General features: G+C 42.7%; 1 protein-coding gene across 12 annotated transcripts in view; it reads right to left on the reverse strand.

The window, feature by feature from the left end:
* The window catches only part of ITPR1 (inositol 1,4,5-trisphosphate receptor type 1), a 178,909-nt gene that overhangs the window by 73,975 nt on the left and 79,449 nt on the right, over positions 1–25,485 (reverse strand). For 8 of the 12 annotated variants that reach the window (XM_030501149.1, XM_030501139.1, XM_030501144.1 and 5 more), the window contains 14 exons: positions 24,647–24,812; positions 24,378–24,548; positions 23,358–23,423; positions 22,403–22,540; positions 20,731–20,856; positions 20,167–20,367; positions 18,406–18,657; positions 17,739–17,864; positions 16,867–16,995; positions 12,921–13,041; positions 12,100–12,284; positions 10,423–10,571; positions 9,274–9,385; positions 5,745–5,771 (listed from right to left, as the gene is read on the reverse strand). In XM_030501149.1, coding sequence (XP_030357009.1) covers positions 5,745–5,771; positions 9,274–9,385; positions 10,423–10,571; positions 12,100–12,284; positions 12,921–13,041; positions 16,867–16,995; positions 17,739–17,864; positions 18,406–18,657; positions 20,167–20,367; positions 20,731–20,856; positions 22,403–22,540; positions 23,358–23,423; positions 24,378–24,548; positions 24,647–24,812 — 1,969 coding nt within the window. The remainder of the gene's footprint in view (positions 1–5,744; positions 5,772–9,273; positions 9,386–10,422; positions 10,572–12,099; positions 12,285–12,920; positions 13,042–16,866; positions 16,996–17,738; positions 17,865–18,405; positions 18,658–20,166; positions 20,368–20,730; positions 20,857–22,402; positions 22,541–23,357; positions 23,424–24,377; positions 24,549–24,646; positions 24,813–25,485) is intronic. The other 4 variants (XM_030501150.1, XM_030501146.1, XM_030501145.1 and 1 more) reach the window with 1 other exon arrangement.

The raw sequence follows: 25,485 nt of genomic DNA on the forward strand, positions 1-25,485 counted from the left end.
ATTTGGCATAAGAGCTGTCAGTGCCTGCACTGAAAGGTCACTGAGATCTGCCTACAGGAATGCCTTCTCTCATTTTCCAGAGCTTTCAGTTGAGAAAGCATGTTTTACTTGGGCTGGGACTTTCCTGGAGTTAGAGACCTGATTCTCTGATATGCCACTGACCTTAAATAGGAGTGCAATCACTTCTCCTTAAATCCTCAATCTTGCAGGTCTTTTACAATAACTGAATCTAGTAAGAACTATCTTTACTATACATTTTACATTACCAGTTTTAATTAACTGGTAAGAGGGTATAACTATTTCTTTGTTACAAATAACTATAAGAAATGTTCCAGGCTCCTTTTCCAACAAGCTCACCAATTCCAGTTTGTGCAATAAAAACAGTCCAAAGATTGCAGGATTTCTGAGGCGAAAAAAAATATAAGGCAGCCCACAAAAATTTATGAGTGCCTGCATTTCCTCTCCTTGAGACATAACAAGTGAAGCACTGTCTAAGTGCAAAATACACAAGAGAAATGACTGTGGAGTAAGCTGTCTCTACAAGGAAAATCATTTGTAAGTGCATCTCTCCAGCTTTTAAGAGGTTAATGCATTTTCCAACTCCAGTTGAAAGATGCATAAAATAGCACATATTTTGCACCTTACTCAGCCATCGTAGTTTTAGTTTATCATTGATAAAAGAGCACTGAGAAGGTTAATTCAAGTCAACCCCTTTGAACCAGGATTCTCAGTTCCCTTTTCACCTACTTGAAACCTCAAGACCAAAGTGAAGAGGTGAAAAAAAAAAAGCCCCAAAACTACATTGAGTGGGTCTGCAGGTGTATTTTGCTGGATATCTTTTATCAGCTGCATAAAGAACTGTCATTACTGAATAAAAATAGAAAAAATCCAACAACAAAAAACCCTGGGGTTTTACTTAACTTCAAATCCTAAAAAGGAATAAATAATTAGAGGGAAGCTCCAGGTGCTTATAGCTTTTTGGTCGTTTTGGTATTTGCTGGCCCCTGCCCCAGCCCTGTGGGGGGGTGCAGCAGAGCACCTCATCTTCACCCTGAGAAGACAGACACAGATCCCATGGTCTGGGAGCAGTGGTCGGGGAAGCAGCAGCAGCCCCACAGGCACGGCAGCTACCGGCGCAGGGCTGGCAGCCGCGGCGAGGCCGGCGGTGACTGTAAACATCTCCACCGCATTTATTGGCAATTACCGCTGAAGGTCACACATCAGCAGCGGGCCTAAATTCCAGGAAAAAAAGCTGCTGTTATGTAAGTGCTGCCTGGCTGTTGGCAGGTGCCCAGCGGAGCAGCTCACTGCAATGTGGCTGGGAGGGGAAAAAGAGAAAAGAAAGAAGTAGGACATCTCCCAGCCACATTCCGCATCCTGAGCATGCCACCTGCAGGTCAGCGCTAACACTTCTCGCCTTTGCAGTCCATAAAGTATTAATGTGTTTCTCCAGGATGTATGCGGTTTAGTGCCCAGGACTCGCACTGCAGGTGGAAACTGGGCCACGGTGTCCCCAAACGCCTATCTGGACTGAGGAAAACGGATGGGAACGTTGTGTCGCAAATAGAAATGCCTCAACAGGGAGGGAGCTGTGCAGCCTGAGCTGTCCTGGACCACAGGGAGCCCACGGTGGAGCTCACCATCTCAACTGGAGTTGTGAGACACCATAAAATCTGCATTTGTATCACGCCTGGACTTTTTAGTAGGTTGAGGATCAAATTAAAAGTAAATTAAGCTGTTGTATCTAATGACAACCAGGGTTTAGTTATCACTGCTGTGTGAGGATTCACACTTGATGGCACTTAAGAAGAATTTATCTTGGTCCTGAACCTCTTCTCAAGAGACCAGCATAGGCAACAGCTCCATCAAGGCCAGGATTACAGCAGTTCCAGCCTAGTAAGGAGTCGATCAAGAGAGACTCAGCCTGAGAGCTTTCACAGACAATGTGCCTGTGCACTGCCTTGGGGGGTTCTACTTTATTACTTGAGACATCTGCACAAAGCCAATGTTAAGACCACTCTATTTAGCAATTTGGCTTGAGTCAGACCCCTTCAGCTCCCAACGCCCTCCTGATGCTCCAGGAGAGCCCAAGGAGCCAGAGAAACAGGACCCCTGACACACACCTAAGTACAAACACAGAGTCCCCAAGATCAGGATTAAAACCAACACAACCATGTTACAAATAAGGTGCAAATAAGGCATGAAATGGTTTACAGTTTCAGCTGGTTTTGGTTTTCTATCAAAACAAATCATGCTTTACATTCATCTTTCAAGATACCTGTTCTGCTCCTTAATAGCGGTCTTACGGAACCCCTGCCCCAAAGGTCTGTGCATTTATACAGGCTTACAGGAACCTGGGTGTTTTGGAAATGCTGCAGGATGACTTTCATGGTGTATCCTAATTTCTGTCCACAGAAGAAAAACCTTTTACACAAATTCTGCCGCAACACCAGATGCTGCCATTCAAAAACCTTGTAAAAGAGCTTAAAGATGCTACTATCGGATTTCTGCTAGACCAGATCATGGTCCTCAGACTGTATTAAATAGATGTTGAAAGCAAACACCAGAATAGAGAGTTTGGTTCTTGTAAAAACTTCAGTTCCTTCCTGTCCCTCACTTCCAAAAGAAAGGGAATTCCAGATAAACTCCTCAGTAGAAAACACATGAATTAGGCCAAAAGCATTAAACCGTACTACCCCTCCCCTTCATTTCCACACCACTTCTCCGGAACTGCAATACTCCAGCAACCCCAGTGGCTCAGCCAGGCATGTACCGGGGTGCTGCCGACCTTGGGTGCAAGTCACAACGGTCACCATCCTTCCTGTTCCGTGGGGGATTTCCTGCTGTGAGGTGAATTCCAGCATTATTCACCCACTTACAAGAGCGCTCCCTTTCTTCACTCACAAATACGTTAAGGGGGATTGTACCACAAATTTTCCATCACAACTTTCAGTAACAAACGCATGGACCTCCTGGCATTTTTAGTATCTATTATTATTTGGACCTAGCACTAACTGAAATTAGCTTGTAGTAAGCAACTAAGACATGTATACAATCACATAAATACGAGGGAATCATGTCATAAGACAGCGACTTCACTAGAGTTTTACCCTGAAGCAATAAAGAGCATATCAGCCAATCAGAAAAATAAAGTTGTGCATAGTTTAACATAAAGTTATTAATTTTACTAATAATGGACATTTCTGTTTTCTTTGCCCTAAATGTTTATATTTTCCAGGGTTGACTGGGAGGAAAAAAAAAAAAAAGGAAAACCCAGGATTTCCTTTGAGACTTGTCAGTGGTTCAAGCCCCGTCTGAATCCCTTTCTATAAGCAGCCAGTTCTCGTTGCTGATGGTTATAAACACACCTGCTCCCTCCATGCAGCTGCTCCACTGAGGAGGAATAAAGTTCCTCCTTTGCAGCCTCGAGCCCAAATCTTTAATTGCTCTGCACGCTCCGGCTGATTTACTGCAGGCAAAGGCAGCACATTACAGCCAGAAACTGAAGGGGAAAGTTTCATATTATGACTTAATTTGCAATTAAACAATTCAAGTTTCTATCTGAAGTTTCTCCAAGATAAAATCATACATATATATATATTTTTGAGCTATTCTGGGAAGCTGTAGCACCATATAGTCTAAGTGGTCTATGCCTGATGGAAACGTTCATGAGCTACAGATAGACTTTTCAAAACCAGAGCACGCTGTTGGTGCAAACTTCCAGAGATGAAAATATCTCTGTTATAAAAAAGGAGAGAGAAAATAATGACACCAGAGATTAGACACGCCAGCACCTCTGTAGCTATGCAATGCTAGAAGTTTGGGGCAAAGCTTGGAGATGCATCTGAGGTGTCTCATACTGGCACAGTCAGAGGCAACGACAGTGCAATAAATGGACTTGTGCCACATGAAACGCTGTCCTTCAGACCAACACCAGACTCTTACTCTCTGCATACATCCTACCTGTCAGCTGGCTCCCACGCACATTAACGGGAAAGGCACGCTAAGAGAAGAACATTTCCACTGTCAAAGAAAAGGGTGAAAACTCCAGCAGCCCCTAGATGAGGATTTTCTCATAAAAAGCTTTTTGCTGAAGCTGAAACTGGAGACTTGTGAATTTTTTTTTTTTAGGAAAGGTAACTTAGACCCTGGCTGGGCAGGGGACCCCAGCACACACTGGGGTGAGGATGATGGCACTCACCTGCGGCACAGCAGGAGCCTGAGCATCCCAACCAGAAGCTAGGTTAAAGACAAAGCCAAAAAGCCACAGCTCCTGTTTGTTCTTGCAGGGAATTCTGCTCCTTCCCTCACCTAAAAGCCCTGCTCAACAGAAAAGACCCTTCAACCCAGCCCTGGGGGATATGCACACTTTTAGGTCTACTTTCGTGACAAATAGTTCAGCTTTCAAATCCATCTCAACAGCCAAGGTCCCCAAATATTACTGTGTTTTCAGAATGAAGCTTACTCAGTAAATTTAGCTGATTAACATCAAAATTAACAAGTTCTACAGAAAGCAATTTATGGCATGTTATCTACTCTATTGAATAAAGAGCAGTAACATTTTAAGTATTTTAAGTAGTTGAAATTTGTTCCAAATAAAAGGTTGGCTTGGGAGAGAATGCAGGAAACAAAGCACAGAGAGGAAAATATTTCTTTTTTCCTGGTATTTCAGTAAAATAAGGTGCCAGTCAATCACTTTCTCAGTATTATACACTTATGCAAATTTAGCGCCCACACGAGGGTTTTTTTGAGCTGGATGAGGAAGTTGCAGCAGCAGAGACAGCTCGGCTCCCTCCCTCTCCCCGTGCACCGGTGCCCGAACCAGACACACTGCTTTTAAAAGTCCTTAGAAAGCTTAATATCAGTTATACTGAAAGTTCTCACTCAAATATGGCTTTTCCACTCATAAAACAACTACACAGAGCATAAACACTGCCAGCTGAAGGCACGTTTTTGATGGTAGGAAGCTTTTCACACAGAAACAGCTTCAGAAGTCAGTAATTTTCATAGGGTTACACCACACTGCTTTCACAACACATTCAAATGCTTTACGTGGCTTTATACACCAAACCTGACTAAGAAGGAACAGGAAGGACAGCGAGATGCTTTGATGAGCTGCATGACTGTCACCTTTCTCGGTAAGGCCAGCAATGCAGTTTCTGCACAAGGACCCAGCCCTCAGCAGTCCCACAGCTATGCCATGCCCCAGGACATGAGGAATGGCTCTCCCTGGTCTGCAAGTGGAGACACCTCATTCAGGGTCTTCTCCAGCTGAAGAGGCTTCTTCTTGGTTTATGGTGGGTTCCTCCAACTTCTGCATGAACACCATTAAACCTCAGTGTTTAGTTTTCTAAATAAAAAGAAATTACCTGTTCACCAATGACCTGGTAATGCTAGCCAACTGCTAAATGCTGACATTTTAATAGTGTTTGCAGCAGCTGATCCTCCAAAGGCACTCGGGTCTGGTCCTAACACTGCATGGGATCTACTGTGGCACCAGATGATTGCAGATTGCCCCAAATTATAACTGCATTTGGACTAATATTCCAAGTAATGACATGGAATTAGTTACAGTAACTATTCCCAGCACAGACACACGGCAGACTGAAAACTCGACTAATTCACTGACACAGGCGTACAAATCGGAAAGCTCAGTGCTGAAGAGACAACAGGACAGATCACAGGGCTACTCATAAAACAAACACCATAGAAACAACACTGTAGAAAAGAAATAAAATTAAAACCTCAGCATTATCCAATTCAATGGTAATCTGCCAGAAAAGAAAGAAGGGGAAGAAGTGAAAGCAAGCATTAGTAAGAGAAATTACAAATAAATTTCATGTTAGGATCTTATATATCATTTAACACTTTAATGCTGCACTCCAACGTTGTGAGTACTTAGCAGTTGGCATGAGTAACATTTGCAAGCACTGGGCTGCGGAGGGTTGGGGAACCAACACTGCTGGAAGTGCTGTGCCAGGGAGCTTCGGAGGCAGGATGCGCCCTGGCTTTGTTCCTGTGCCAAGTGACAAACCACACGGGCTGGCTGACCAAGATCCAACAACTTCACCCTTGGGCATGAGAGTCATCACTGGCGTGAGCTGTGAGCACCAGTAGGAAGGAGTGAGGAGGCTGGAGTTCCAGTTTGGGAAGAGAGAAGGAGTTTTAAAATGTAAGTCCTGCAGAACTGAGGCTAATCATCTGGTAGGCACCCAGAAAGATGTGTATGAATGACATGTTTCAGCAAAGTAAAAAACTTGGGTCTAGCCTACACTGTCAATGTAGTTAAGTTTTCTGCCTATTAAATATACCACAGTATGCTACCCATCACTGAGCGAACCTGAGCGCGTGCCAAGACGAGGAGTCTTTAGCAATATGTAAAACTTCGAGCCTTCCCACAGGCTTCTGTACATCTGTGTTCTCACCATGGATTTTGCATGCTGCAGAGGAACCCCAGCTGTTTAATGAAGGCCTTTGCTAATGGGAGCGGACAACACTGCGCCCTCATTACCTTTCCCACCTATAAAAGGGACAAGCGCACGGGCCAGGAGGGTGTGCCGCCTTTGTTATACGTGCTGGAAGATGAGGCGTGAGAGGAGGAGCACTATCGTTTTATAAATCAGATTGTTCCAGCGAGCACCACATGGTATTACAGCAAAATCACACGCTATGCCAAAACTTCTGTGGCGCTCTGCTGCTGAACACTGCTTTGAAGTGACTGCTGTCAATTCTGCCAGCATCTGACCTACAAGCAGTGCTGTTTGTGTGATCAATATGCTGGTCACAAGAGTAAGTTTCACCAACTTTATGTATTTAGGGACTTCTGTATTTAGAATGGGTGCATAAGTGTTTTTCCCCTTTCTCTTTTTTTTTTTTTACATTCCAGGGTGTTTATAAAAACAAAAGGTATTGCCTTTTAAGCGGTGACTAAATACAGTTATATGAGTCACAGGGGAGAATAAATATGATTGCACTTCTCACAGTCAGACAGTAAAAGCTGTTCTACTACTACTAGCAGTCTATCTGTAAGCAATTCGGCTGCTTTTTCATATTTGGAAATCCATTTTACAGGCAAGCATATTCTTATCTTGCATTATGTAACTGATCTTCTGTTTCAGAAACTAATGCATTTTCTGCACTTTGAAGATTTTTAGAATCTTGTGGGGTTTTCCATGGCCTGAACAGCGCAAGTTTTGTTAACTGTAATACTGTTTCACCCGAGTTGGCCAAATAAAGCCTAAGGAACTCCTGTAAATGAATTTCCATTTAGAAGAATGGCATGTTGCATTTAAAAACCCCCTCAAAGCTCTCATTTGGGCTTTGTTGGTGTATAGGGTACATATAGTATATATCATCTACCCTTTCTACTACTTAAGGTGACCTTGGATGGTCTCTCTCATCTGTTTCTAACAGCAGAATGTACACTGATGCACTAACAAAGAGTAAAACTAAATCTATGATTACACTTAATCTTTTACATCTCCATGTTGGGCAACAGGAAGTATTAGCACACTACAGTCATTAAAGAGGATCACCTAGCCCAGCTCCCTTTTGCAGGAGCAGACCAACTTCTGAAGGCTACAACCAGCCCTCTTCTAGATCAGACTTGTATAGTGCAGATGTCTCAGTATGGGACCTTGAAGAGAGGACAGAAGGTCTTCACAGGGCTTCATCTTGTGCTGTTACAAGCCAGCACATGATACAGCCACTGCAGCAGAAGAGGACAATGTGCTGAAAGTTAGGCTGAAACCTGCAGTTGCTGCCCTCTCCTACCTACCCTGCTTCCCTTCCCATCACACATATATACGCTGCTTTTCTGCAGTTGATTAGGGCATTCCTCCAAACTCAATGCATTTATTCAAAACCACTGCTACTGCAAAGTGAAAAGAAGTCCCCAGGTAGGGCAGTAGGTCTAGAGCAAGGCAGCAGCAGGAGTCAGGAGGTGGGCTGGACCTCTGACAGCCAAGAGGTAGTGGCAGCACATGGGAAGAGCATTCCCTGACAGGGCAGGGAGCACAGCACTGGCCATCCCTCCCCTTGGGGAATTTTCCTAGGAGTCTCCCATCACTCTGGGCACTGCTGTGTGCTCAGCAGGGCGTGCTCAGGTAACAACCCACACACGTGCACGTGCGCACCCACATGTGCACAGCCTCCTCGCTCCACTTGCTCTCCCTCCTCCGGGTCCCTGGCATGCCAGAGCCTGCCTCTTGCTGGACTGGTACAAAGCACTGTGCTCTGCTCCTGAGGCCTTCTCATTCCCAGCCAGGCTAGCCAAAGCAGAGCTCATGTGCGACATCCCAGCTCAGCCTAGTGATGCTGAGAGTTCCCCTGCCTTCTGAGCATCTCCCTCCCGTGTGGCTGCAGCTATAGCTACAGCTATAAACAATTACTGCTATTACGAAACTGTCTGGCCTCTAAAGTTTTTGCCTTTTTGTGCTGTGAATCCAGCACTATGCAACAACTTTAAAAGCTACTGCAAGCAAAAATGGGACATGAGAAACCATCTGCTCCCAGGCATGGACTCCCACTTGCAGTGAGTGTCTTTCCATGTCACTGCTTCTCCTAGTCCCAACTGCCAATTGCTCATGAACATGTTCACTGGGAGGGTATATTGCTCTGTATACCTACCATGTGGTATGGTAATAACCTAGGTTGCTTAGAAATGCATGAGATACCTTAGACTAGGATTTTGAGATTGACTGTAGGAATGTCTAGAAACACAAACATATGGTCATATACAGTCTTCTGATGCAAATAGAGAATAGGTCTGTACCTACAGAAAAATGTTCTTCTCCACAAGATAAAGGAGTTGTATGTAGGAAAGGGAAATAAAAAAACCCCATGGGTGAATGTACAGACAGTTTCCATCTATAATTCACAACAAGAGGATGACTCGGATGTATGTAAATTAAACTACAAAATATCCTCTCATTGCAAGGTTATGTGACCTGATGAAGAGTCACCTAGACCCGCAAAGCAGATAAAGAGGTTATATTCTTCATAAAAAGGTAACAAAATTAGGTATTTTTACGGCACCAGCAACTGCAGGAATTAAGACTTAAACTTGCAAGTCTAAAGTAGAAAAGCAACAGAAGCAACCTCGAATGTAATCTGAAAGGTAAGCTTATTAGTTGACTAAAAATGTTTTGTTCCTGATCCAGTACAGAAGTGTTTACACATACAAAACACAGCTTGAAAGAGCGAGTGTTTTATTTTCCTGTACTGAATAAAGATAGTGTTTAACACAGAATGATGAACTGTAAATTACGTTACCTTTTCTCCATAGCCTCTATCTTTGGTCATCATTTCCCTGAGCGTCTGTAATACTTTAATACATAGTTTCTCCTCATTCTCCTCTAGCAGCTGTTTAGTATGCTTTATTAACCTGGGAAAAAAACAACCAATCAATCACAGCTTGTTTTAGTACTAATATTCTAAAAATGGGATAAGATATACATGGCCATCTTACTTAATTGGTTTAAGCTACAAACAAGTTTTATTATCATACCATTACACAACCATCTTGGGAACGTTCTCTCAAGGGCAACATTTAACCAGCTACCACACGCTTAGGTGAAGCTGTGAAGGAAACTGCAACCCCCTGGGCAGGAGGACAGCCAGATAAAACCCTCTGACCACAAGCAGAAAGGAATCAGGGGAAGAGACAGTGGGATTTAGGGCCCGATCGTCCTCCAGAACAACAGTAATTGAGAAAACTATTCCACATACTACTTTGTTAAAAAACATACTGAGAGTTAGGGATAGTGCAATTAGAAATCCATCCTACCCAGCATGTGTTACTTACTCAGGTACCTAGTTTGCAGAAACTCTGTATATAATCCACCCCTCCAGGAAATGACCAGAGAAGCTGGGTTCTGCTCTGAATTGCCTTCTGAATGACCTTGTAATCTTTCCTTTTCCTTTCCTCTAAATATGGGCAGTGTCTGTGTTAGTCAATGCACATGATAACAACTGATTCTGACACACTCGCCCAGCAGATCTAGCGCCTTGCAGACATTACTAGGGTTGAAGGCAAGTATCAAATAACAGGGATCAGCTCAAGATCTTTTACCCATTTATACTACTGCTCACGACACCTGTATCCTGCAGCAAATACAGGAATTTTAAAGCATTAGCTAGGAGAGCATATCAAGCAGTCTTTCCCATACCCACGAGCATTTTTTGTCCCCCTCCAAGGACAAACTGAATTTACCATACCATGAAATACTGTGCTTTACAAGTATGGCAAAGTATATCAAGTATGTACCAAGTTGGGCAAGAGGACACTGTTCCACAGGGCATGGAAACACTGGGAAAAAGCAAAACCTTGGAGGAAAAAAACCCCCAAAACAACCAAAAACACCCCCCCCCCCCAAACAAAACCCAAACCCTTCCAACAAAGCAGACTTCAATACAACTTACTTGCAAATGAAACCTCCGCTTTCACATTTCCTCCTTGCATCCGTGTTCTCTGGGAAGAGCAGTTCAGGCCTGTGAAGCACATCTACCAGAACTGACAACTCTGCCTGGACAAGAGGACGTAGGCGATCCTCTAAAGCTGACACTATGTCCTAGAATGTAACCATATCAAGATTTTAAACATTAAATACATGGACATTTATAAGCAAATTAATCTTACAAATCATACAAGAAGGACAGGACAATTAGGTCTGTCCTGCTTGAAGAAACTATATTAAAGACCTTACAATGTGGTCAGATAAGACTTTAGGTTTTATTGTTTAATAGTTATCTTTAAAAGGGAAGCCTGATTTCCAGCAGTTCCCCAGATGACTGACTTCCCCATCTTTGTAGATGCTCTTGTTGATATACGAGAAAAGCGAGACTCATAGCAGCACTGAAACTCCGTGATAATGATCAGGCTATTTATGTTTGCAAGAATTTACAGAAAAGTACTACTGTTAACATTATGCAAAAATAAAATTATCCTCCTTTTCCTCAATGTTTGGAAAGTTGTAGCTTAAAAATGAAACCATGTTTACCCTACTACTTAAACAGGCAGAAAATACCGAGATACCTATGAAGCAAGAGAGGAATTTCAATCAAATTAAAATGGACAAATAGACAGGAATGGATAAAGAGGAAGAAGATATTTCCATGAGACTGGGTTGGGCGGTGGTTTTCCGTCACGCGATGTAGTTTACATAAAGCTAGTTAGAACTGTTTGCCAGAAAAAGCTTTTGACCAGAGAATGTATCTTCAAAGGATAAAGGTGGCATCCAAGATCACAGAATCACAGGATGGTTTGGGTTGGAAGGGACCCTAAAGATCACCCAGTTCCAACTCCCTGCCAGAGGCAGGGACACCTTCCACTAGACCAGGTTGCTCTAAGCCCCATCCAACCTGGCCTTGAACCCTGCCAGGCATGGGGCAGCCACAGCTTCTCTCAGCATCCTGTGCCAGTGTCTCACCACCCTCACAGGGAAGAACTCCCTTATATCTAATATAAATCTGCCCTCTTTCAGTTTCAAGATGATGAATTTCATTTGGTATAAAAAGGGCCTTATTGAAGTGTCTACAGACCTGAACATAGAATATAGCTCTAACATATCAGTCCCCATTTCTAACACGAAGCATTATACTTAGTCTTGTTAGCAAAACCTGCTTGTTTCAGGGAATGACTGTGGCTGCAACTGGTTCACAAGGAACAGACATCTATTTATTTCAAGTCCTGCAGTGGTTTCCAAGCAGGGCTGAGGCACCTTTCATTGTACTGAGTTTTGGTGCACAAGGAGCAAAGCACTGGATGAGTCTGAAAGCCTGTGATGCTGAGAAAGTCCTGTCTCAAAGAAATACTATTAACGGTGGAACAAGAATACTTCAAGTACCACTAGCTTCAAATACCAACATCTCCTAGGATGAACATTTCCATACTCATTAGCCACGCACATTCAATTACCTGTCTGGATTCAATCTGATTTTACATACAGTATTACAGTATTATATTCAGCATCAGCTAACTTGATCACCATGTGGCATTTTGACTAGTTAATTTCCAAATGTCTTTCTACTTAGGAAACTCCTCTTTTTGTATAGGCATGCAAGTGCTTATCAAAGGAGGAGGGGGTGCTGTGTAGTCACCTGTAATCTTTCAATTATGTTTCGATAATCCCTGGAAGCAGCGAGCACCGAGTCTCTGCGGGCAGCATTCCTTGCAGTCATTCGCCAGTTCATTGCAGTCTTCTGTACCAGGTTATGAGATTTCAGGAAGAGATTGTTGACCTGACTGTCCAAGTCCACAGGAATTGCAATTGCTCGGCTTTTTGCTGCAACAAGCAAGTTAGTAAGAATTGACTCCTTGAGCCCATGTATTACAACCAACACAAGAACAAGACAATCTCTAGTTGCAGTTCTCTCTACAATCTCCTTCGTGTACATTTTAAAATGCAATGCTCAGTCCCCATGTAAGAGGTCTGACCTCTGTGTAGCTTTTATGTGTAAAGGCTTTCACACCTCAGAGCTGTTTACCATCTTTAAAGCACAGGAGCAGGAATCTGTCCTTACACACACTCCCAACAACTCATGCTAACAAAAACGTACACCTATCCAACAGAATTTGGCCTCATATCCAGTATAAATTACTCTTCTTGCTCCTAAAAATATAGCAAATTACTGTGAGGAGTGGCACAAACCTATTTCCTTGTTGCAGATCAACAGAACTGCAGAGAGTTTTGAGGTTAAATGGAGAAAGCACTTCAGGTTACAGTGACAACACCTCCTGCTCAACCATGACAAGATACCAACATAACTCTGGCTTTGTAGTATTCCTTGGCTCTGAGTTATCTGCAAGTGGCACCTACGGGAAGTAAACTGCACTCTCCTTCTGGAAGGATGACATGTAAGCAGCAAATACTGGATGACCACATTTTCAGCAGTTAGTTCTGATTACATCAATTTCTTACCTACATCTGAGAGGACCCGAATGCAGCTTTCCACTGATGCCTTTTGGCTTGGCATTAACCAGTTGCAGTGGTACACTCTGAACACACCTTGCAGCAACTGTACAAACACAGGTTGGCGAGTCTAGAACACAAAGTTAAAGAAAATCAAACTCATCACACCATTCAGAGATGTATCAGCATCACCTTGAGGTATAATACCAGTTACCAGCTTCAGCCATGACTCTGCACACCAGTCATTTCTAACTGGTCTGCATCCACTTGTTAGGCAACTTCACGTTGTAGACAGCGTATCTACCACACAATCAGCAACTGAATGGAAAGGGTGGGAATGAACGCTGGAAGGAAAACATTAAATAGGTAGCTTCTACAGCATAAAGCCTCAGTAATTGAAGCTTGACTAAGCAAAGGAAATAAGTAGTCATCTTCATCAGTTTAATCAGAGTTAGCAGCAAACCTGGCACACAGAGATTCCTCTGTTAGCGCTGACCAGTAGCTGACTCAAGAGTCCACAGGTAAATGGGACTTTGCTCTTGGCTAAACAGCAGCACAGCTCCAGAGCTGAAAACTCATCATTGCAAGTACTATTAGCTGGTATCTAATATTCTAAAGAAACCAGCTGTGTGTGTGTGATTTCAAACATAGGTAGTAGTTAGTGGTAAGCACTGTAGCTGCTATGGATCAAAATTAAGGCGTGCTTTTTAGCTCTGTATTTCACAAGGTAATCTTCCACTACACATAGGTGAGCTACTCCAACACACACATGCACATGAGCTCTTTCCTTCATCTTTGCAACTTCCCAATAATAGTGACCAAAACTCCCTGTTTGGTTTTGTACAGTAATTACTTAGTAAAACAATTCCTTTATTTTACCTGTAGAGGAAAGAGTATTTTAAATACTTCAAATGAACCTACATTGAGAGGGAATACCTCGTGTCCCCATGTCTACTAGCTACGTAATGTTTCTATCAGCTAAGTGAACTACACCACAGTGCAAAGCCCACAAGACAGGAACCAGTGAAAAAATACCTCTTTTATTCTGGTCAAGATTAATGCCTGTTTGTAAGAAAAAAGTGGAGTTAGATGAAAAAGCCAAATTTTTTAGATAATTAAATCTATTAGATCAATTCATCAAATAATACCATTATGTAATGTACAAAAAGGAGAATAAAAATTCAAGAAGCAAAAACTACTAGGAGGCAAATACCTATTATCCTCACCAGAAATAAGCCAAACACCCAAAACATGTCAGGCAGTAGTATTCTCCAAGGGCAATGAAAATACCTGTGCTTCTGGATTTAAGCCACCCACATACTCTTTTCGGTTCATGTTTAAAGACCTTCTGGTGTTAAAGAGCTTCAAAGACATTTCATTTGCTTAAACTACACCAATAAATCAAATAAGAAATTTACTCTATGTTCCATATGCCTCTAACTACACTTGTGAAGGAAAGCCTTGGGCAGCAGCACCCTTAGGCGGAAAACAGGCTAAACGGTGCTTGTTAAAGAGGGAAAGTTTTGGACAACTCTTCTTTGAAAAGACAAATTTATTTTTTCCTAATTTTATATTATTTGAACTGTATGACAGATGCACAAGGTGTTCCTTGAACAAGCAAGGCTGGTCCTGACTCAAAGGAGGTACAATTTACGTTAAACAAGCCGTAACATGAAAAAGCATGAGATAAGATGACGCTCGCATGGGAAGAAACTAGATGACAAGGTGCAGCAGAAAGGACAGGGAGTGACTGAATACAAAGGCCATGCAAAGGAGAGTGACAAACGTCACCTGCCTACGGAGGCAGCATCACCAGGTCAGGTAGCAGTGGCTGCAGACTGCCGTGCAGCAGCTCAGACAGGAGGGAAAATTCCCACCCAGTGATGTACACCAGCTAGGTTGGTCCAACGGGCTGTACTCAGATGGGAAGGTGCCTGGTTACAGACAAAAGTCATGACAGGCAGGAAAAGAGAGAGAAACAGAGCTTTCAACTTAGAGATGTAGAGGAAAGATGAATCTAGGTAAGACAGAAAAACAAAGCTATCAACTGACATGGTAAAAGAGAAGTGAAGTAAGTTACTTCATCCTGCTAGACAGAAGGAGAGATTGAGAAACTAAAGAAAAAGTGCTGACATAAAATTAACAGATGGCTAAAATATGATGCTAAGAAGTGTATTCGAATGCTGTATGCTTGGAGATGACAATTAAAAGCATGACAGCCAAGGTATACGCTACAGAGGGAAGAGAGAAGGGCAAAGTTCCAGAGGCAAGGCTATCTTGATCTCAATTACTCTTTTGATAAAGTTCTGACAAACTAGCATGGAGGCTGATACCACAATAGCAGCTGACATTGTAAAGTCACGAGGAGCAAAGCAACTACTGGACTGCTCAGACTTGTGTGTGTTAAGACACAACCCTAATAAAGCTGCAGGGCTGTTGCAGCGCTCTGCACGCTCACAGGCAATACCCACAGATTGGCACTTTATGAGCATTTGAGCCAATCTGAAACACAGCTCTCTTGCTTTCAGTGTGACTATCTCCTTGTCTGAATAAGGAGGGCTGTCTAAGCCTATGAGAAGCAGAGCTGCGCTGAATGCTAAAGAGTTGGTTAGATCAGGCTGACCACTGGTCATCCAGATATGGGTTAAGTACACAGCCTGACTCAAGGAGGTAGTCTGTAAGGCAAAAGCAGGAACATTATTGCTCATACTGAGCAGAAAGTGTTACCTGATGCACAGTCATCCAGCAGTTTCATGGACACTTTCCCAGAGCAGTGCAGTCACCCAGGCAGCACACCATGATCCAAAGGCTTAGCATGGCTTCTTTGACTAGTGACTGACATCAAATTGCCAGATACCCTTTAAGGCCACTTTTGGGAACCAGATGCCTCCTACTGTGCTGCCAGTTGTGTTCAATTACAGACCTGGAGTTTGCACTGTGAACAACTGCCTTGGGCATGATGAGGTTGCATCAAGTTTCAACAACTACCATACTCAAACTTCTGACAGACCTGCCAGGCACCTGACCACTCCACCCACACTCCTCCCGAAAAGCTATTTATGAATAAAAGAATGATGTTATCTTTGTGCTGCAATACAAATATTAGGGCAATGTCCTGACACTGCTGTTCTGCCATGGAAACCTCTACCTTCTGTCACCTCACCAATGTTCCAAGCTTCTCCATGTTTCCCCAACTTCTAAACAAGACAAAAAAAAAAAAAAAAACCCACTCAGCTTAATGAAGCACATTAGAGCTTCTGGAAATTTTTTGTGTTTGGAATGTTTCTAAAGGAAATTAGAATCTTCCTATAAAAAGATGCTTTCTTTAAACAATCACCTTTGCTCCCTCTGTAATGCAACACTCCTGTCTGGAAAGCTTGCCACCAAAGCTTTATCTTCCTTCTTTATGGCACTCTGGAGAACTCCTGGTTGCTGTGCTACTGCTTTACCACTGCTAGGCAGCTGACATGACAAACTACCACTGAGCAAAATTGCTGTTTGCTTTCCTACACCTGCCCACATCATCTTATTCAACTGTACTCTGATCCATGGCTGCTAAGAGGATGACCAGAGCCCTTAGATGCATCTGCAATACGAAATAGGGAAAAAACCCTTCATCTCCCTACTTGTGGTGTGATTTTCTCACCCAGAACCTGCTAACGACACATTGAGATTCTCTCCAGAAGACCTGTGTGGTCTCGGTGGTAGTATAAAGTTGAATCTACTAATGAAGGAATGTGACACTTCAGCTTCTCTAGAAAAATGTTTGTACTCTGGTCTAAAAAACTTTCCACTCCTGCAGCAAAAGAAACATCCCGATCATGAAGAATACATATTTGCTCCTGCATTACAAACACATGTGTTTCTGTTTAACTGGTAAATGGAACCAAAGTGGAATGAACATAATTGCACTGGCAGCATAATTTCGCTCTTCCGTCCCTCCACATTTTCCTACCTGCAAAGTAGTGCTCTGATCAGAGAATGGGGAACTGAAGAAAGTGGTGACTATGCTCATCACTATTTCTGTAACGTACTTCTCCAATATGGAGTCAGCATGCTTTCTGTCGCTGGTGTTGTTACAAGCCTGCAAGACAATTCATTCTTAGGTCAGACACAGCTCAACCAAGGTAGATTAACAAGTGTTACAGACTGGGATTCTTGATTTCACATTGCTCTAGTCACAGCAATTCCATGCCACAATGGTATTTATGACACTTGGATCTCTGGACTTCCAGCACACACCAAAGCACAAGCCCAACATTATTACTGTTTTGGTGTGTTGGCATATAGCATGTTTAGGAGGGAAGAAAAAAAAAAAAGAGAGTGCCTTAGAGAAAAGAAAGTAGTAGAATAGGGAGGGCTGAGGTGTAATGCTTTCGTATGGGGGAATACTTGGAATCCCAGGCAAACAGCCATATGGCCAAACACGTGCCAAGGTTGGAAAAAATTTGTCCTGACCTGCCAAAAAACGTCGACTATTGCTCGGGAAGGAGCTCATGTATCCTGGCCAGCATAAGCAAGCCAGGTGGCAGAACAGAAAAAGGCATTAGACAAAGGAGCAGGGTGTGGGGCTTTTCTGAGGGTTGGTTTGTTGGTGTTTGGGTTGGGGGTTTTACTCTTTTTAAAAGGAAAATATTAATGTGTTCCATGGAATATGACTAATGAAATCCACAGGCGTAAGGAAATAAGACACATATAAATTTGAAGGAACATAGTATTCAGGGTACTTACTGCCTTGATGCACTGTTATGTATTATTCTTACTGCTCTATACTAAATAGGTTCATTTAAGCTTTTTGAATTCAGTTCCTAGATACAGAAACCATACCCGACAGATGTCAACCAGGAAGTTCTCAAATAGCTTCCACATATGATTACTGGTGTAAATCTCTTTCATTTCTACTTCTGTGTCCACATAGCAATGATTCAAGAAGTTGATGTATGCAATTTTGACCTAAAAGCAGGGAAAAAACATTACCATTGGAAAATAAAAACCTGAATGATATTATGAATGAATACAATGTCACATAAAAACTGCTACATAAATAATTTGCAATTCTACTTCTTCCTTTTATTTAAGCACTGGTGAAATTTAATGCCATGAATAGCAAGACATCATCCAATAAAAAACACCAGGATTACTGCAGACAAAACGTCAGCATAATAATCATTTCCAGCTCTGCAGAACCATCTGTTCAAGGTTAGCAGCATACTCCATAAACCTCTCTGCCTCAAGAACCCTATAAAATAACCAAGTACAGCATCACATCCCCATTTTAAGGGCAGGGAAACAAGAATAAAAGGATTTAACTATCCAGATTGACTGGAGTTGCTGATAGCAGAGCCAGGGAAGGAATCCAGTTTCCTTGCTCAGAGCTTGCTGTCCACCTGTACCACCACCCTTCCCTGGCCAGACTCAGCAACATTGAATCTCTCTCACCCAAAGTCAGCACACTTCAAACAGGTATAGGCCAGTGTCTTCAAACAGCCCTCACCTCAGGTATGCAATCCTCGTGGGTTACTACCCTAACAATGTCATCCAAAGGAAGAAGGGAGTTGCATTTTATTTCTGTGTAGACATTTTTGCCTTCTGTGCACACAGCAAGCAGTTCTACTAAGTGGATGTGGTACATTAGAGGGCTGTTTTCATCCATCCGATCCCTTTCTGATCTCATCATTTGCACCAAAGTCTGGAAGGAGGCTCTGTCATTGTAAAACACTAGGACGTCTTCTCCTGCATTCACCAGCTACCAAGAAAGAGAAATAGTCCATCAGCAGATCAAAGCCTGTGCATCTTAGCGCAGCATCCTCCCTTAATCTGAAGTCTGACTGTTCCAGTGCAAATCCAGATTAGCTATTCTTTAGACACTTAAAAGGAGTGCAGCCCACCATGTCAGCTGAGCATTCCTCTCGCACTGCCTTCGTGGGATAGAGGGCTCGAATATGACATTTTCTCTTAAAGAATTTACCACTTCTGAGCTGCTGAAGAACTTCAAAGTCAATCCAACTGACTGCTTAGACAGAAGTTGTGCCAAGAAGCTTGTGACTTTCCATTGTGCTTTTTTATTTCACATATATTGCCTCAGCTGACTTTTTAATACAGCTAGCTGTAGACATACTGCTTTGGTCAGAGGAACGCCCCACGGGCATTCTGGATGGGAGGACTGCAGGGCTCAGTAATTCCACCCTTCTGAACAAACATCATCAACTTTCCAAGGCTAGCAAGTGACATGCTAAGTCACACACTGAAGATTTCTATCAGCTTCACATTTGAGACCCAGATGACCACATTTTCAGAGCAGCTCAGTCCTCCTGTGACTCCATAAAGAGAAGGAGAATAAGCAAACGAAGATCTGCTCCAGGCTGGGCACTTCTGAGCACCCAAGTAGAGGGATCTGGGGCTATCCTCCTGCAGGGCTTATGGCAAACAGCTAGCTAAAATGCAGAAGGCAACCCGCTTTTCTCAGCAGCTGCTGACCCCTGTGGAAGCCAGTTACTGAGCATCTCTCAAACTCGTCTCACATTGAGAAGCTCACAAACCCATTTTGGAACTGAACAACAAGATATGGCAGACCTTGGATGAATCTAGTAAGACCAACAGACAAAAGCCAGAGCTTGACAAACCTGATCCTTGGGCTCCCCCTGCTGAGGAGGCCAATAGAATTCCAATCAGTCTTGCAAACACACTGTCAAACAGATTACATTCAAAATCCAACTTAAAGGGACTTATTCACCTTTCTCTTACATCTCCTTCCTACCCCATCAGCCCAATTTCCCAGCTGTCTACATACCTAAATTTCTGAAGACCCTCAGACTGTTCTCCCTTCAGTACTTAAACACCTGAATATGTAAGTCTTGGTAAGATAAGAAATCCCCATCAAAAGACTATCATGGTAAAACTTTCCTTCTTCATTAGTGATCATGAAATTAAACTGTTTCTTTTCTAGCCGATTTTGCTAGAGAAAGGCCCTGTTGCTTCATAAGCCCACCTACATGCTGCTGTATAGAACCCTGGAAAGGAAACTGTAAGTATCATTAATGAAGCAACCACTCGTTATACCTATGGGTGAAGAGCTCAGAAAGCTTTCGGTCACAAAAAAGCCTGTGCTTTCTCGTAGCTGTATGCTCTTTTTGCATTGTGAGAGCTAACTGTCAGCTTCTTGGCAGTCCCAGAAGCGAGAGGATCAATTTGTCATTTTCACCAAATGGTATGTGAAAACTTCTGTTCAGACCTTGCAAATCTCTGCAGCTCTCACCTCAGCCATTACCATATCTTGGCATTTCTTAATGAATTTTCCTTCCGCCTTGACAATTGTCTGCAGGAACTTTATGTACTGAACATTTCTGCCATGCGTTTCGATACAGTGGACAAAGTGTTGAACAACGCGTTCGTTAATCTCGCTGCATAGCTGGAAGTTATTCATGAAAATGTGCTGCATTGTTACTGCTTCCAGAATCTAACGGAGGGGATGAAAGAAATAAATCAGAAAACAAACAAACAACCAAACCCACACAGAAGTCAGGATAAACTCAACACTCCTGCAGAGTGCAGGACTGAAAAGAACATTTCTGAGGACATAATCTTTCAACACAATGGCTTGTATCTAAGACTATTTTCAGTCCTCTTCAGCCTCTTGAACTTTCTATACTGGTCCTAAACAAACAGATCTTGCCAACTTTCAAGGCTTTAGAATGAGAACAGAATGTGACCCCTTCAACCAATCTTGCATCAGAATAGGCCCAGAGGCGATAACCAAAGAGAATCCATTCTCTTTTCTTGCTAGAAAAAAAAAAAAATCATGACATGAGGTTATTCTTACCCCTGGGTTAAGGAACAGGTTTATGTGTTTGTGCAGCAATGCCTGGTTCTGTTGGTTCCCAGCACAAAAGTTCTGTAAAAACTCATGTGCAAGCTTCATGATCTCCTGCATCCTCGTGTCTTCAGCCTGTGATTGCATGACAAATAAGATGGGGTTAAAAAGAATCTGAAGGTTCACTTTCAGGTGAGTACTGGATGAGCCACAGCTCCAGCTCTGCAAGGGAACTGTCACGTCTCTCACACCCCGAAGTAAAAACAAACCTCCACCCAGTTCAGAGACATGAGGGATGAGTTTGGCCTGCTTCACAGTTTTAAAGATCATCAAAAATAAAGACGATAATAGAAATTACAGTAGTTTATTCTCTAAAATTGCATACTCCATGGCCAAGCCTGCCAGCAACGTGCTTTAGTCACTTTTACACTCCTGAACATACCAGTACGTTGGCCAAACCACACATCATCACCTTGGGGCTACACAGGAGAATTGCCATGTTCCACTGAAATGCATTTCAGCAGCGACAGATAGGTAGTTTATGGCAAAGAAGAGATGGAAAGTTATGATTGCAACAGTTAAGCCCAATTTATATTTACTGGAATCTGCACACTACTTGCATGCTTCCAAGTACAGTTCAGGAATTGATGCCTTTCCTCTGACATCAGTGTGGACTACCAGTCCACTGATGGTATAAAATGCAGTTTGGAAAATTAGTGTCTGCTTTTATTTTTAAGGAGTTTCATATATTTCCAAGGGTAAAACACCTTCCCCACTGCCTGTCTGGTATCTATTCACATGCAAGGGACAGAAGGGTGACAAGAGGTGTTGGAGGATGTTTTTGCTGCTGATTTTTTGTCAAAATATGAAGCAAGACAGCATGAGACTTAGCTTAACATTAATCAAAGCTACTGCCTAGAATTACTGGTTCTCAGAAACCTGCAGAGTTTTGAACAGAGGACAGCAGATTGACTGGGAAAATGTGAAAAGCTCCCTCACCTATGCAATGATGAGTACCTGTCACCTGTGACTAATGGGCAGCCAACAAGATGAACTTAGGGTGTGCTTTGTCAGCACAATGCAGTGCAAGTTCAAACTGTACAGCAGCTGGTCAAAGTGGGCTTCAAACTGCACCACTGACATTACATGGCACACTGATATGGCTAGCTATTAACAGCAAACCACACCTGGAGATCCAGTTATTTATTCCTTTCTAAGGGGCAGTCTGGGACCCTACAACTGGGAGGGTCTCTATCTAACTACTGGTCAGACCTGCCGATAAATCCCTGGGGACCAGGCACCCTCATTTCCCTTCGTGTTCCCAGGATGGCTGTCAGACAGCTACCTCATGGCAATAACAAGGGTCTTAGTTCCACCAACGCAACTTAAATTCAAGGCAGAACACACCTCCCATGGAAAGCTGAGAGTTGAGTCTTACTCTGAGCTACAAAGGACAAGTATTTCTTCAGGGAATAGCACATAACACTGTATATTCAAAGACTTCAAACACACAAAGCCTATATACGCTCCCTGTCATTTTTGAAGTGTGGCTATTTCATAGACTATGAGGCTATACAAAATAGCCTCTGTGAATTCAATATAAAGGTAGAAGGTTCACAGGAGGTATTAAATGCCCATCAACATGACATGCAGCAAGGTGACAGCCGTACAGAAACCCAACCTTTTCATAAGGGATCTGCAGCAGCTCCAGCACAACCGCGTGAGCTCCCATGTTCCTCAGAAGCCGCTGCTGCTGCTTACGGCTCTTCCTGACCGAGGCGCTTTCCTGAACGCAGAGCTTGCTGAGCCGCAGCAGGATCTGGAACGGAGACTTGCTTTAGAGCCAAGATTCTGGGTTATACTTCAGAGCACGTCAGGTGGCTGCTACAGAGCAGCAACAGTGAAAAATATATCTGCATGGACCAGAATGGCTTTAGGCAGCAAAATCAGGTTTTGGGCTCTCAAGGAGAAGAGGTATGGGGACATGTGGGGACAGAAGACAGTGGTGGCATCTACTGCTCCCTCAAGCAGCAGCCACCATTCTCATCACCACCCCTCCGGGGACACAGCACGCACTACAACCCTGCACCACCCCACATGGGCAAGGGAAGCAGTTCACTGGCCTAGGCACCATCCTTGGCATCTCTGACCAGGGCTGGTCCTGCATAACTCAGCCTTGTCAAGATAACCCAGCGTGCAGCTCCACAGTACGGAGCCACAGAAAGGCCATTAGCTCACACCAGTGCCAAAGCATGCTCTCGGTCTGGTATTTTTTAAATCAAATCAAATCTCAATAGCACAGTGGGTTTGAGTGCAAGATACTCGGGACAGGGCAAATTAAATAGCTTCTCCACTTACTTACTTTGTAGCCTTTAACAATAAAAATATTGTGTTACCATTGAAACAGCAGCAAAAAGTCGCGTTTCTCATTAATCCATTCTTAAGGAAAGAATACACGTCGTGCTTATTACATTCCTGGCTTCTCATTCAAGTTGGGATATGTTATTACTCAGCAAATAGTTTCCACAAAGGAAGGGTGACTCAGACTTTCCTGGGTGCCTCCCTCTGGCTGCAGCTCTCCAGAGCTGTGTTACTCATTTACACTTCCATTTCACTATCAAGAAGCAAAATTTTACCTCTTTTACTACACGGTAGTTGTAGCTGCTAGTACTTTCAGGCTTTTGGGACTTGCTGTGACCTTCCTGAGGATAAAATCAGACAATTGATTAGTAACTTATACTACTGTCTTCATGAAGGCTAAAATGACCACTCTAGGATAGTGCCCACTTTCTTCTTGGAAAGGAGTGTCATTCTGCAGTTTTCTAGACAGTCTCAGAAAAATACATATAATTATCCTGTCAAGTCACATTGACCTCTATAACAAATGAGGGTGGGATGATGTCAGAGATGGCAACCTCCTGTCCTTTCCTGTGCTTGTCACATTCTGCCTGTAATCAAGTTTCTCCACAAAAAACTTCTTACTTTCTGTCTGTCTTTACTATTTATAACTAAACCATCATTGCCCAGGTATCAAGAGGTGCCTCACTGGGCACAAGAAAAGCAATAATTAAATTACTTCGATTTACTTCCAACAATAAATGTTCATAACCCGGGGATTATTTCTTGAATTCCCTTACCCAGTCTTTTCTATTTGATTGCAAATTATATGGAGGCAAAAGGTGTTTAATTAGTTCTAAGCCAGGTGTGTATGCCAAGAAAGTCCCATATTATCAGGTGCAGATAAAGCACTGTTCTGTCATTTAATCACAGTGTCATGATTCAAAATGCATCACCTGAACAGTTATAATTCTGGCCTTTCATTATTTGTGGTACTTTTCACCATAAAAAGCCCATGCAATCTGTCAGTGCTGAAAGGACACAACTTGAGAGTGAGAGCAAACCCAAACCAACTGCTCTGTTAGAGCCCAAAGATGACACTTCAGTGGCTGCTAATCCTGAGCAGTTTCCACACAAGACTAACTGGCATAAACTAGATCAAGTTCTCCTCTTACTCTTGCCTTAACATAAAAGCAACACAGATAGCCTCACCAGGCTGTGCAGTGTGCTAGAAAGATGTTCTTTTTTGTCACAGTTCTCGAAAGTTACATCTTCATAAAATATTAACACATGAATTTGTGCAAACACAACCTAATTACCTCCTTTTTCTTGCGTTCATTTTCACCTTGCACTCCATCCATAGTCTCATCAGGACCTTGGCCTTTGTACACCCAAAGCTCCGATTTTTCCACAATAGACCTCAGCTGGTCCAAATCTTGTTTTATCTGCTTGTAGTTGTCAACATCTTGGCTGGTAACAAGCAGTTGAACCTTACATGAATGCAATCCATTAGTTGCACAAAAGGATTGTTTTTAGCTGCAGCATATACATTCAGAGGAGGAATAACGCTTTGACTACACACACATACCTGCTTAAAAGCTTGAAGGACTTCTTGTCTCTGACTAAAGTGCCGGAAGAGAAGCTGAAGTGCCCCGGACACCAGAGGAGGATAATCATGCATTGTTAAATGCAACAAAACTCTGAGAAACGTTCTGCCACCATGATCATCCAAATCCAGCGGTGTATTCTCCTCACTGAAAACGGAGCACAGGAGTTAACTAGCATACTAAACTGAATGTCCCAACAGGTTCTCAAGTCCAGTCAGTGGTGGCAGAAAACCTTTTCTTTTTTTACTTTTAAATAAGGGGAGGAAATTAATCCAACCAAGTGCTATCTTGAGACACACTGGGGTTTTTTGGTGTCCTGCTTAACAGGGAGGCTATTCCAAAATCTAATCATGGATCACTCAGCTTACATTATCCCACTTAAACTTTTTTTGTGTCAAACTATGCAAAAATATTTGTTTCTATGTCAGCCTCACCTTATTGCTCAAATATTTTTTGCCCATTCCTGGTACTAACTTTCCTCACTATTTATGAAATAAACCCTCACCTCAGTATACAGGTTGCAATGCTAATTATGTCAAGCACACAAAATCCTCCTCTTCTCTCTCCTCTGCACCTCTTTTCTGAACATGAGAAACTCAGAGGTTTTTGTTTGTTTTCCTGAATCTTTTCTGTATTCTGCTTCTGAGTCTGCACACTTACATTAACAATTCTTGTTATTAATTCTCTAAGTAAATCTCTCTCTCCCCCTTCTACCTTCATTTCAGGAATCAGTTATCTTAGGTTTACAGAATACACCTGCAGCTCTGAGCAGCTTAAGGACAAGCTCAAGTACTTGGAGTTTGTTGCTAACTTGCTGATC

Source organism: Strigops habroptila, chromosome 11, assembly GCF_004027225.2.
Source record: "Strigops habroptila isolate Jane chromosome 11, bStrHab1.2.pri, whole genome shotgun sequence".
NCBI lineage: Eukaryota > Metazoa > Chordata > Aves > Psittaciformes > Psittacidae > Strigops > Strigops habroptila.